Source organism: Xenopus laevis, chromosome 1L (genome assembly GCF_017654675.1).
Source record: "Xenopus laevis strain J_2021 chromosome 1L, Xenopus_laevis_v10.1, whole genome shotgun sequence".
Taxonomy (NCBI): Eukaryota; Metazoa; Chordata; class Amphibia; order Anura; family Pipidae; genus Xenopus; species Xenopus laevis.
Genome location: NC_054371.1, coordinates 15,482,448 through 15,497,009, shown reverse-complemented (window position 1 = coordinate 15,497,009; position 14,562 = coordinate 15,482,448). Strand labels below are relative to the sequence as shown.

General features: G+C 42.7%; 1 protein-coding gene across 5 annotated transcripts in view; it reads right to left on the bottom strand.

Annotated features, from left to right (window-relative positions):
* The window catches only part of ctnna2.L (catenin alpha 2 L homeolog), a 1,040,499-nt gene that overhangs the window by 819,742 nt on the left and 206,195 nt on the right, over positions 1 to 14,562 (bottom strand). For all 5 annotated transcript variants that reach the window (XM_041580668.1, XM_041580677.1, XM_041580652.1 and 2 more), the window contains 2 exon segments: positions 11,373 to 11,492; positions 9,707 to 9,973 (listed from right to left, as the gene is read on the bottom strand). In XM_041580668.1, coding sequence (XP_041436602.1) covers positions 9,707 to 9,973; positions 11,373 to 11,492 — 387 coding nt within the window.

The window sequence follows — 14,562 nt, the reverse complement described above, 5'->3', positions numbered from 1 at the left end:
TCTAGAAAAGTATTTAAACATTAAATAAACCCAAATAGGCTGGTTCTGTCTCCTCTAAGGATAAATTACATCTTAGTTTTGATAAAGTATGCGGTTCTGTTTTATTATTACAGAGAAAAAGGGAGTCTTTTTTAAGCATTTTGGATTATTTCGACAAAATGGAGTCTGTGAGAGACTGCCATCTCATAATTCGGAGCTTTCTGGATAACAGATTTCCGGATAACGAATCCCACACCCATACAGGTGTGTGCTAACACAATGTTTTGTTTCTGCATTCATGCTTTACTGATGTTATTTCTTGAGGGATGTGATTTCTCGTGGGCCATGTGAGAACACAGACTTGATATAAGAAAAGGATAAATAAGTTGTTCTAATATCAGATACACGTAAACTTACGTATGGGGTATATTTTGTCTACAAAAATAAATTCTTTATACAAAAATATCCCCAGTACACAGAATGCATGTCTCTCAGGGTACATATGTAATTGTGGCCATGTGCACTGGTACAGAGTATACAAAAGATATAGGGGCAAATTCACTAAGATGCGAAGTTGCGCCAGGCGTAGTTTCACCAGGGCTCCGCAAATTAACTAAAATCGGAAGTTGCACACAGGGGTAGCGTAAGGTTGCGAAGTTGTGCTAGCATTGATTCGCTATATAAAGCGAAGTTGCGCTAGCGAAGGCTAATTTGCATAGGGCGCGAAATTCAAATTTCAATGGAGGAACACGTATCTGCACTACAAATGCCTAGAATACCTTCAAATCAGCAAATAAAAATTGTATTTTGCCCTACACATGTGTCTAGGTAAGTTGCCATGAGTCAGGAAATGTAGGGGGGAGGAAGGGGAGCCCCAAAAAAATTTCGATCTTTTTCAGCCTATCACCCATCATGTAGAAAACACGCCAGCGTTTTTTGGGACTTAGAAAAAAAATTGACTTTTTTTTAAACAATCCCTATCTACTCTATTGCGCTTCGCCAGGTCTGAGGTGGCGAAGGAAGTCTAGCGTAAAAGGTAGCGTTCAGTACACTGCGCAAGTTAGTGAATTTGCGTAGTTTCGTCGCTAGCGAAAATTCGCCTGCCGTAAGGTTGCGAAGTAACACTAGCGAAACTACGCCAGCGTTCGTTAGTGAATTTGCGCAGTAGCGAAAATGCCAAACGCTAGCGAATTAACGCTAGCGTTCGGCGCTTCGCGGCTTAGTGAATTTTGCCCGATAGTTCTACCGAAGAATAAGAACAAAATCAAATTTGTGCAGAAAAGGATTTCATTGCATTACAGATTCTGTTTTGTAAATTTTAAAGGGGTGATTCGCCTTTACATTAACTTTTAGTATGTTATAGAATGTCTAATTCTAAGCAACTTTTCAATTAGAATTTATTTTTCCCTTTTTTTACAATTATTTTTTATTTTAAATTTGTATTTACCTTCTACTGACTCTTTCCACCTTTCAAATGGGGGTCACTGACCCTATCTAAAAAAAAACAGTGCTCTTTACAAATACAAATATAGTTATTGGTACTTTTTATTGCTCCTCTTTTTATTCAGGCCTCTCCTATTCTCCCGTGAAGCAATCCTGTAAAATAACTGAACCAATTAGAAGCAAACATATTCATTACCCAACAACAAGCAGGTTTTAATTGGAGTCCACGTACTGATCTTTCTTTCCACTGTTTTAATTGGTTCTGTAAAGTTTTGACCCACACACACAAAAGGAAGGATTTTATTGTAGGATTTATTAAAGAAGATGAAAAGCTGCCAGTTCTGCTCCACATGACTGTAACATCCCTAATGCATAGGATACTATCTGGCCTGCTATAAGGGTGCCCTCTAGTGGCCACTGTGCTGTATAACAATACACATGAACAGAGACTCCATTGCGTAAAAGGGCTGCTGTTAAACACTACAGGTTCTTAACGGTTATTAATGGATGAGAAATAGAATGCTGCACTGATGCTGTGGCTCAGAACTGTTCTGATGATGTGTCTAGGGATTTTGTAGCTGAAAATTAATTTTAAACAAAAGCATGCAAAACATAAATATGATAATGTGAGGTGATAAAGCTATAAGCTATTCCTATTATCTTCCAACCTACCTAACCCTTCATTAGAATAGACCTAATACACCACATTATGGGGCAGATTTATCAAGGGTCAAATTTCGAGGTGATGGGAGATTTTTTTAAACTCCCATCAACTCAAAATTCGAATAAAAAAAAAAAAATCTAATTTTTTAACTTTGAGCGAATAGGCTGTATTAGATCATTCTAATCAAATTCGGATCATATTAGATCGAATTCGATTCAAAGTATTTTAACAAAAACTTTGATTTTTCAAAGCCTGCCAAATTATTTCAAATGGGTTCTAGGAGGTCGAATTTAAAAATTTGACTTTTCAATTCGACCCTTGATAAATATGACCCTACATGTGGCAGCTTATTGGCCCATGTATGGGGCCCCCCGACGGGCTTCCCCGATTGAGAGCTGGCCGAAAGTCGGCCAGATCTCGATCGGATGGGACTAAAAATCCCATTGGATCGCGGCCACATCTGTTTGTTGATGCGGTTCCGCGATCCGACCGCCCATTACCATTTGTTAGGATCCGATCGTTGGGCCCTAGCATATCGGGGAGAGATCTGCTCATTTGGCGACATTGCCAAACGAATGGATCTCTCTGTGTATGGCAACCTTAACTCAGTACATCTGAGATACAAGTGAGCACAAATCCATCTAACATAAGTTCCCCCTCCAAATATACCAGTTCAACAACTTCAAACTGCAATTTAATTTAATAAAATTAAAATTTTACCATTAGTCAGTGTCGGACTGGGCTGCCAGGACACTGGGGAAAAAAAGGTGTGCCCCAGTATGTGTGGGCCCCGGCGACTCATTGAACTCATGCTGAACAAACGGGTTAAGAAAAAATTAAATGGCTCAAAACTTTCTATGGGAGTCAAAATCCAAAACTAACATCCAGCACCAAAACTCCATATTAACCCAAATATCATTCCCCTATTGCTATTTTTACTAATAAACTCATAACCTATTTGATTTCCATTATTGGGCTTGTTTGTTACAGCCAAGGAGCATACTGGAACTGTAAAACCAAAAAAAAATTTGACCTATTAAATTCCATTTTGGCTTATTAATATTAATATAAATTCTCTTGACAAAATATACAATATAGCTTATCTTTTTGATAAAAATTCATTTTTCTATGAATGGTAATTACTATTAATTCCAAAGTAAGCTTTGAATGTTCTGCAAATATTAACTGGAAAAAGACATTTCTTCTGATTTCCTTCTTACAGTATAATTGGTATTTGTTTATTATGTGCCAGAGTTCAGTGAAGGAAAGTAATGAAAAGTCGGATTTCCCAGACAGCAATTAGGGTTTAAAGGAGCTCTTTCTTATATATCTAAAATAACAGAATAACAGGGAGAGATGGTGCCTATAGTAACAGTATATAATAGTCTCTGGGAAGGGAGTGTGACTGTGGGATAGCAGGTATAGTAGGGAGAGATGGTGTCTATAGTAACAGTGGGATAATAATCTCTGGGAAGGGAGTGTGACTGTGGGATAGCAGGTATAGTAGGGAGAGATGTGTCTATAGTAACAGTGGGATAATAATCTCTGGGAAGGGAGTGTGACTGTTAGGGATGTAGCGAACAGTTCGCCTGCGAACTTGTTCGCGCGAACTTCGACCGTTCGCGTCCGCCTAATGTTCGCGAACGTTTGGGAACGTTCGCAATTTGAGTTCGCGACCATTCGACCGCTAAAATCGAACGATTTCCATTCGTTCGAACGATTTCCATTCGTTCGAACGATTTCCATTCGTTCGAACGATTTCCATTCGTTCGAACGATTAAAATCCCTCGACCGTTCGATTCGAATGAAAATCCTTCGATCGAACGATGAAAATCCTTCAAACGTTTGAATCGAACGAAAAATCCTTCGAACGTTCGAATCGAACGATTTTGCGGGTGTTTGAAGCTCGCGAACGGTTCGCGAACGGTTCGCATTTTTTGCCGGTGTTCGCGAATGGCGTTCGCGAACACCAAAACGGCGGTTCGCTACATCCCTAGTGACTGTGGGATAGCAGGTATAGTAGGGAGAGATGGTGCCTATAGTAACAGTGGGATAATAGTCTCTGGGAAGGGAGTGTGACTGTGGGATAGCAGGTATAGTAGGGAGATATGGTGCCTATAGTAACAGTGGGATAATAGTCTCTGGGAAGGGAGTGTGACTGTGGGATAGCAGGTATAGTAGGGAGAGATGGTGTCTATAGTAAAAGTGGATAATAGTCTCTGGGAAGGGCGTGTGACTGTGGGATAGCAGGTATAGTAGGGAGAGATGGTGCCTATAGTAAAAGTGGATAATAGTCTCTGGGAAGGGAGTGTGACTGTGGGATAGCAGGTATAGTAGGGAGAGATGGTGCCTATAGTATCAGTGGATAATAGTCTCTGGGAAGGGAGTGTGACTGTGGGATAGCAGGTATAGCAGGGAGAGATGGTGTCTATAGTAAAAGTGGATAATAGTCTCTGGGAAGGGAGTGTGACTGTGAGATAGCAGGTATAGTAGGGAGAGATGGTGCCTATAGTATCAGTGGATAATAGTCTCCGGGAAGGGAGTGTGACTGTGGGATAGCAGGTATAGTAGGGAGAGATGGTGCCCATAGTAACAGTGGATAATAGTCTCTGGGAAGGGAGTGTGACTGTGGGATAGCAGGTATAGTAGGGAGAGATGGTGCCTATAGTAACAGTGGGATAATAGTCTCTGGAAAGGGAGTGTGACTGTGGGATAGCAGGTATAGTAGGGAGAGATGGTGTCTATAGTAACAGTGGATAATAGTCTCTGGAAGGGAGTGTGACTGTGGGATAGTAGATATAGTAGGGAGAGATGGTGCCTATAGTAACAGTGGATAATAGTCCTCTGGGAAGGGAGTGTGACTGTGGGATAGCAGGTATAGTAGGGAGAGATGGTGCCTATAGTAACAGTGGGATAATAGTCTCTGGGAAGGGAGTGTGACTGTGGGATAGCAGGTATAGTAGGGAGAGATGGTGTCTATAGTAACAGTGGATAATAGTCTCTGGGAAGGGAGTGTGACTGTGGGATAGTAGATATAGTAGGGAGAGATGGTGCCTATAGTAACAGTGGATAATAGTCTCTGGGAAGGGAGTGTGACTGTGGGATAGCAGGTATAGTAGGGAGAGATGGTGTCTATAGTAACAGTGGATAATAGTCTCTGGGAAGGGAGTGTGACTGTGGGATAGTAGATATAGTAGGGGAGAGATGGTGCCTATAGTAACAGGTGGATAATAGTCTCTGGGAAGGGAGTGTGACTGTGGGATAGCAGGTATAGTAGGGGAGAGATGGTGTCTATGGTAACAGTGGATAATAGTCTCTGGGAAGGGCGTGTGACTGTGGGATAGCAGGTATAGTAGGGAGAGATGGTGTCTATAGTAACAGTGGGATAATAATCTCTGGGAAGGGAGTGTGACTGTGGGGATAGCAGGTATAGTAGGGAGAGATGGTGCCTATAGTAAACAGTGGATAATAGTCTCTGGGAAGGGAGTGTGACTGTGGGATAGCAGGTATAGTAGGGAGAGATGGTGCCTATAGTAACAGTGGATAATAGTCTCTGGCGAAGGGAGTGTGACTGTGCTGTGGGATAGCAGGTATAGTAGGGAGAGATGGTGCCTATAGTAACAGTGGATAATAGTCTCTGGGAAGGGAGTGTGACTGTGGGATAGCAGGTATAGTAGGGAGAGATGGTGCCTATAGTAACAGTGGATAATAGTCTCTGGGAAGGGAGTGTGACTGTGGGATAGCAGGTATAGTAGGGAGAGATGGTGTCTATAGTACAGTGGATAATAGTCTCTGGGAAGGGAGTGTGACTGTGGGATAGCAGGTATAGTAGGGAGAGATGGTGTCTATAGTAACAGTGGATAATAGTCTCTGGGAAGGGAGTGTGACTGTGGGATAGCAGGTATAGTAGGGAGAGATGGTGTCTATAGTAACAGTGGATAATAGTCTCTGGGAAGGGAGTGTGACTGTGGGATAGCAGGTATAGTAGGGAGAGATGGTGTCTATAGTAACAGTGGATAATAGTCTCTGGGAAGGGAGTGTGACTGTGGGATAGCAGGTATAGTAGGGAGAGATGGTGCTATAGTAACAGTGGATAATAGTCTCTGGGAAGGGAGTGTGACTGTGGGATAGCAGGTATAGTAGGGAGAGATGGTGTCTATAGTAACAGTGGGATAATAGTCTCTGGGAAGGGAGTGTGACTGTGGGGATAGCAGGTATAGTAGGGAGAGATGGTGCCTATAGTAACAGTGGATAATAGTCTCTGGGAAGGGAGTGTGACTGTGGGATAGCAGGTATAGTAGGGAGAGATGGTGTCTATAGTAACAGTGGGATAATAGTCTCTGGGAAGGGAGTGTGACTGTGGGATAGCAGGTATAGTAGGGAGAGATGGTGCCTATAGTAACAGTGGATAATAGTCTCTGGGAAGGGAGTGTGACTGTGGGATAGCAGGTATAGTAGGGAGAGATGGTGCCTATAGTAACAGTGGATAATAGTCTCTGGGAAGGGAGTGTGACTGTGGGATAGCAGGTATAGTAGGGAGAGATGGTGTCCTATAGTAACAGTGGATAATAGTCTCTGGGAAGGGAGTGTGACTGTACGATAGCAGGTATAGTAGGGAGAGATGGTGCCTATAGTAACAGTGGATAATAGTCTCTGGGAAGGGAGTGTGACTGTGGGATAGCAGGTATAGTAGGGAGAGATGGTGTCTATAGTAACAGTGGATAATAGTCTCTGGGAAGGGAGTGTGACTGTGGGATAGCAGGTATAGTAGGGAGAGATGTGCCTATAGTACAGTGGATAATAGTCTCTGGGAAGGGAGTGTGACTGTGGGATAGCAGGTATAGTAGGGAGAGATTGGTGGCCTATAGTAACAGTGGATAATAGTCTCTGGGAAGGGAGTGTGACTGTGGGATAGCAGGTATAGTAGGGAGAGATGGTGCCTATAGTAACAGTGGATAATAGTCTCTGGGAAGGGAGTGTGACTGTGGGATAGCAGGTATAGTAGGGAGAGATGGTGCCTATAGTAACAGTGGATAATAGTCTCTGGGAAGGGAGTGTGACTGTGGGATAGCAGGTATAGTAGGGAGAGATGGGTGCCTATATAACAGTGGATAATAGTCTCTGGGAAGGGAGTGTGACTGTGGGATAGCAGGTATAGTTAGGGAGAGAGGTGCCTATAGTAACAGTGGATAATAGTCTCTGGGAAGGAGTGTGACTGTGGATAGCAGGTATAGTAGGAGAGATGGTGTCTATAGTAACAGTGGGATAATATCTCTGGGAAGGGAGTGTGACTGTGGGGATAGCAGGTATAGTAGGGAGAGATGGTGTCTATAGTAACAGTGGATAATGGTCTCTGGGAAGGGAGTGTGACTGTGGATAGCAGGTATAGTAGGGAGAAGATGGTGTCTATAGTAACAGTGGATAATAGTCTCTGGGAAGGGAGTGTGACTGTGGCCCGAGTGTGACTGTGATACAGGTATAGAGAGATGGTGTCTATAGTGGGATAATAAAGTGTGACTGTGGATAAGAGATGGGAGTGATAATAGTCTCTAGTCTACTGTGGATCTAGGGAGAGAGTCTATAGTAATTACATGGCAGTGGAGGTATTACATGGCAGTTAAGGTTCAATGTGCTGTCTCTTTAAGAGATAATAGTAGGTACTGTTTATATCTCTTTTGTTTCTATCTCATCATTAATTCTTCAAATCTCAGGGGGAAAAAAACTTGGCCAAATCCCACAAATTCTATTTAATTCATTTCCAAGAAATGTTTTGTAACGGTGGAAAGCGGCAAGAGAAGCAGAAGTTAACAGCCGCCCTTTGATACCGACTGGAAGGAGAATATGTATAAAAATCCAATTGAAATAACTGCTAAATGTCACTGAGCCAATTAGTTCTTAATCAAGCAGATCGGGCCCGGCTCTGGAAAATGATGTTGGGAATTGTATCTGGGCTAATGAGGATACGGGACCGCAGTGATAAACAATGTATGGCAATAGCTCCGTCGCCTCGGAAATTCACCGGAAAGTTTCATTCTGTGTTGAACCCATTTATTCTGTAATTGCAGTGACTGGAGGAGGCTAATGTCACACCTGGGAATCCACATCTCCAATTCCCTAAATAGATTGTATCAGGGGAGAGATACAGCATGTATTACTCAGTACTGCTCTATACCTGTGCCACAGAGAGTATAATGTGTATAAATTATATAAGTATATATCATACATCTTATTACAGTCCCTGTGATCTATTAAAGAAAATCAAGGCTGTCATAGCAATGTACATAGCACCATAAACTATATCCGTATAATGATGTGCAGTATAACAAACGGGCACTAGATGGAGACCTGTGATAATATAACTTGCAGATCTCAGGCAAATCCTTACAGCAGGCCTGCTGGGGGTTTCTACGGATTTACTGTTAGTCAGTACAATATATTGCTGTTTTTATCCTTTTCTCAGTTTGGTAAAATATGATTTCTGTGTGCCTGGACCAAGTTATATGTTTTTGTTTGTTAGCTGAGGTTATTTTAGGCAACATTCTGTGCTCTCAATGCTAAAAAAAAAAAAGACTACAACTCCCAGAATTCTCTGACATTCCATAGCTGGAAGCCATACATTAGAGTCCTGCGTGGGTTAATTTTTTGAAACCTGTACCGGACCCGTACATAGTTACATAGTTACATAGTTACATAGTTAAATTGGGTTGAAAAAGACAAAGTCCATCAAGTTCAACCCCTCCAAATGAAAACCCAGCATCCATACACACACCCCTCCCTACTTTCACATAAATTCTATATATCCATATCTATACTAACTATAGAGTTTAGTATCACAATAGCCTTTGATATTATGTCTGTCCAAGAAATCATCCAAGTCCCTCTTATAATCATTAACTGAATCAGCATCACAACATCACCCGGCAGTGCATTCCACAACCTCACTGTCCTGACTGTGATGAACCCCCTACGTTGCTTCAAATGAAAGTTCTTTTCTTCTAGTCTGAAGGGGAGGCTTCTGGTACGGTGATCCACTTTATGGGTAAAAAGGTCCCCTGCTATTTGTCTATAATGTCCTCTAATGTACTTGTAAAGTCTAATCATGTCCCCTCGCAAGCGCCTTTTTTCCAGAGAAAACAACCCCAACCTTGACAGTCTCCCCTCATAATTTAAGTCTTCCATCCCTCTAACCAGTTTAGTTGCACGTCTCTGCCCACAACCTGCAATCCGAACCGGCAATTTGTCTAGCATGGTCCCACTACCTGACCCAACCCACAATAGGCCAACTAACCTTCTGACCCGGGGACACGCTAAACTGGAAGTGACGTCACATTTGACTGGAAATGATGTCACTCCACTGTCAAATCTTTGAAAAAAAAAAAATGCAAGAACCACAAGGGAGGGATCTTCACCTTTTTTGGTTATCCAGATGGGTTATCCACAGACTGCCCACACAGCCAAGGAATTGGGGACTTTTTGCCCGAAACCCATCCACTTTGCGGGTATTCCGCAGGTACTAGACCCGATGCAGGACTCTACCATACATCTGCTAAATTTAGGTATTCCCGAGACAAATCATTACATCAGGATACAATTATACTCACTCACAATCTATATACTCACATCAAACTCATTCAGGGCGGCTGCCAGCTCGCCAATGCCAGTGTGTGCCTGCTTCTCATCGGTGGGCGAGGTGGCCTGGGCCGCATTAGAGATCCCAGCAATAGCCTCTTGCACTTGCTTGAACACATAATCCCTGTTGGCGCGGGTTGCTGCCACATCAGAGTGGCGGAGGAACGCCTGTGAAGCGGTGTATAACATGGTGGCGTTCTTCTTCAGGGCACCACGGGCCGCTGCCATTTCATCCCGGCAATGAGGGTCTTTCAGTTCCTATATAAAGACAGAAATTGTGTGGGGGGGGAATGATGAACGAATAGATAATCTTTTATGATACAATAATGTTACTGCTCTGTGTGAAATGCTGATCTATCTGTATTTGTGGCTTTTACAAGTAGAACACTGTGTGGAACTATTGGTTGACAATGGAAGCCTGAGGAGCAATAACATCCACAGTTCATAAGCCAAACTGGTTATATTATAAACTATTAGCGATAAGGGCCAGTTCATTATTAGTTTTACTTTTCCTTCTGTTCCTTTGCCCTTTCCAACTTCAGCCTCTCAATTGCCCAATTTTACAGGGCCAAACCCAATAGTTCTAGCTGTGTCAAGTACTTTCTATTGGCTCTCTCTGAACACCTTCTTGGACATTAGGCTTTAAGCAAACTAGGGTCCTTTTCTACCTTGAGCTTCCCACCCTAACTTGCGGGCTACCCACAGAGGTACTTGATCATTTCTCACTTGTGGCTGGGTCATGGGTTGCCATTATCAGCTGTACTGCTGTCCATAGCATGAGCTTTGACCCGGACAGCCCGAGTTTTAGAAGGACTGTCCGGTTGAAAACTGTCCGTCCAAATTAGGAATACCGGGAGGATTTCCTATGATTGTCATAGCTCCGCCCCTGATGTCATGACCCGCCCCTGATGAGTCACAGACCTGCTCCATTACATTGTGGCTCCGACCCCTTGTCTGGACAGAAGGTGGCAACCCTAGGTGCACTCCATCCAGGTCCCTCTAAGTACAGCTTCCCTGGCTCCCAGGTTGCTTCCAATGGCAAAAAGCAAGCGGTAAGAATAGGACCCCATTGCAACCTGTGTCCTTTGCCGCTCCCTTCTGAATGATGAACAAGTTAGAGTACAAAAGGGGGAATACCTAACTGCACCCCCCACGTATGTTTCTTAAAGAGAATGCTACCAATCAGCGCTCTATTCAAGGGAGAAGCTGCAGGTCTCTGTGCTTCAAAACAGAGCGCATTACCCTTTTTTTGTAGGTTGCCTGTATTTCATGGTGCATCTGGTGCACACATTGCACAGGTCTTAATGTAGAAAAGAGTGTGTCTGTGAGCACCAGATTCTTCAGTCAAACCTGCTCTATAGATTTTGGTTCTGAAATACACGGGTTTCTCAAGCCATGCCGAGGCAGTGAGTGGCTGTGATGAAGCCATTAACACAAAGCATTATGTGCTATAATTAGGGCACGATAGCCTCCTGAGATAACTAGAGAAGCATTTGTGCTGAAGTTTAATTAAGGTGCAATCAGTTCCTTAATGGGCTTCTATTGCCTAGAATGTAAGGAGGGCTGGGATATTCAGCTGAGCCAGATGTGCAACACAAACATTACAATAAACACTAACTGACACGGCACAGACACCTGATATGCCCAACATTAGTACCTGTTGCCTCCTTGCCGCCACGTAATTGAGTTTGACCATCTCTTTCCCGAATTCTTTGAAGCGATGGGCCAGGTCCTGCTCATTGGTTGCGTTCTTTACCATTTCCAGAGCTTCTTCCACCTAAACAGCAACATCACAAACCAATTATCATTAACGTCACATAATAACAAGAAAAGCCACATATTAGCCACTATATATAATGTCAGAATGGCAAAAACCAATGCGGCGGTTGTGGGACCCTCATTTGGACCCCTCACTCAAACATACACATTAGTCCTGAGATTGTAGTTTCCTTTTATTATTCCAATTAATGTGAAGTATCATGGCATGGCATGTGAAGTGTCATAGTGTTTTGCACTACAAATTTCCTGCTGCAAAAGATTCATATTGCCCAAGACTAAGAGCAGAAATAGATGGCTGCACCAAATGCAACATGTTGGACTGAGAGAGCATGTTCCCTTGTCTAGCAATCTGATTCCAACAAAAGATAGGCAACTAAATTGCCTGGACTGCATAAGTAGTTACAGTCGGCTGAAAAATAATTTCATGAGAAAAGGCACCTTTTGTGATGTTGATCTTTTCAAAAAATGAAGTTAGTGAGCAGAGAAGAGTTACCTGGCATTTCTCTGGCCAGTTCTAACCAGAGTAACAACGCATCCTTTTTTCATGAAATACAGATAGCCGAAATGAGAGGTAGGTGGCGCTGTTATCTCAGATTCCTTATATTAGCAATTTGGAAAGTTTAAATATATTTAAAGCTAAAAAAAAGAGCAATTTTTTATTTTCTATTTTGATTGTTCACATTAATGCATTAAAAGTTGTGATTTTTACTACAAACAATATTTAACCCATATTTGTTTTTTTGTCACATTCATAAAAACTTAACGAGTAGATATCTCTGTGTTTCCGCGAGCACTTTAATGAGCCGTTTCACCCGAATCTGCTGAGGTTTTTCTTTCAGGCACCGCAGCAGTTTCCTAGTTCCAACTCAAAGGCAAATTGTTAACCAAATATATACTTTGACTTTATGTTCTTCACACTAAAATTCCCCCGCCGACTCATCTTCATAAAACTCAAGAAGGTCATATGAGCTAATGTTGCGTGAAATTTTGTGAAAGCGCAGCCGCCAGACAGTAGATTAAATCAGCAAATACAACGCATTGCATGGCGGTGCCACCGACTCCCTGGTACTGATTCAGAATCAGAGTGAAAGGAACAACACCATCAAAATAACATTTCTTAACTAGACCTGGAAATAATGTTTGCAGGCCTGGATTTGTGGCAAGGTCACAAAGGCCTGGGCCTAGCGCAACAAAATTTTAAAGGTGGAATGCGCCCAGCCACATTGGGAGCACAGAGTTCCCCAGTGCTATGGCGAATGCGCACGTGTTTGCCAGGGGGGGGGGACCATGAGGCCTCAGGGCGGCGCAAATGGAAATCTGGCCCTGAATGTTTAGGGAAAACGGGAGAACGGCGACTTTACTAGAAGAGCGCTGGCTTTACTAGAAGAGCCCTGGCTTTACTAGAAGAGCCCTGGCTTTACTAGAACAGCCATGGCTTTACTAGAAGAGCACTGGCTTTTCTAGAAGAGCGCTAGCTTTACTAAAAGAGCTTTGGCTTTACTAGAAGAGCACTGGCTTTACTAGAAGAGTGCTGGCTTTACTAGAAGAGCGATGGCTTTACTAGAAGAGCGCTGGCTTTACTAGAAGAGTGCTGGCTTTACTAGAAGAGCGCTGGCTTTACTAGAAGAGCGATGGCTTTACTAGAAGAGCGCTGGCTTTATTAGAAGAGTGCTGGCTTTACTAGAAGAGCACTGGCTTTACTAGAAAAGTGTTGGCTTTACTAAAAGAGCGCTGGCTTTACCAAAAGAGCGCTGGCTTTACTAGAAAAGCATTGGCTTTATTAGAAGAGCACTGGCTTTACTAGAAGAGCACTGGCTTTATTAGAAGAGCACTGGCTTTACTAGAAGAGCACTGGCTTTACTAGAAAAAGCACTGGCTTTATTAGAAGAACATTGGCTTTACTAGAAGAGCACTGGCTTTACTAGAAGAGCACTGGCTTTACTAGAAAAGCACTGGCTTTATTAGAAGAACATTGGCTTTACTAGAAGAGCACTGGCTTTACTAAAAGAGCACTGGCTTTACTAGAAGAGCACTGGCTTTATTAGAAGAGCACTGGCTTTACTAAAAGAGCACTGGCTTTATTAGAAGAGCGCTGGCTTTACTAGAAGAGCACTGGCTTTATTAGAAGAGTACTGGCTTTACTCGAAGAGCACTGGCTTTACTAGAAGAGCACTGGCTTTATTAGAAGAGCACTGGCTTTACTAAAAGAGCACTGGCTTTATTAGAAGAGCGCTGGCTTTACTAGAAGAGCACTGGCTTTATTAGAAGAGCACTGGCTTAACTAGAAGAGCACTGGCTTTACTAGAAGAGCACTGGCTTTATTAGAAGAGCACTGGCTTTATTAGAAGAGCACTGGCTTTACTAGAAGAGCACTGGCTTTATTAGAAGAGCACTGGCTTTATTAGAAGAGCACTGGCTTTACTAGAAGAGCACTGGCTTTACTAGAAGAGCGCTGGCTTTACTAGAAAAGCACTGGTTTTACTTAATTACTTGCAAATATAATCAATAAAGGGAAATCTCTCATTGGTTGACATTTGTCACTGGAGGCTATTTTATTACTTAACCTCCTTTTTGAGGTAGCACATGCATTGATGCAATAAACTGGAGCCCTGCTCCCCATGACTATAGGCAAGTGGTCTGGAACAGTCTTTTGAATCCGGCTCAGGACTGTGAGAGGACCTATGTCCAGAGCTAGTGTAGAATGGTCTCAGGAAAATAAGTAAGCCTTGTTGGGGTGTAGAATGAGGATTTACCCACTTTTAGGTTGCTCTAACACAGTTTTTGGGATTCAAGCCATGATTCAAGGTTCAGAATTTGGTACAAGCCCCAATAATCTTATAAGAAGGTTACAGTCATTAGCTGCAATAACTCAGCCAAGAATATCTAGAACAGGAAATAGGCAACCTTCATGGGAGGCTTTCAGGTGTATCTTGGAGAACTAACTGGCCCTCAGCTTGGATCCAACCATCACCCAATTAATCATCTGCTACTCATTTCCATTGTCTAAAAGATTCATGAGTTCTGTTGTCATGGTAATAGTACCCATTCCTTTTTGTAGAATTGGGTTC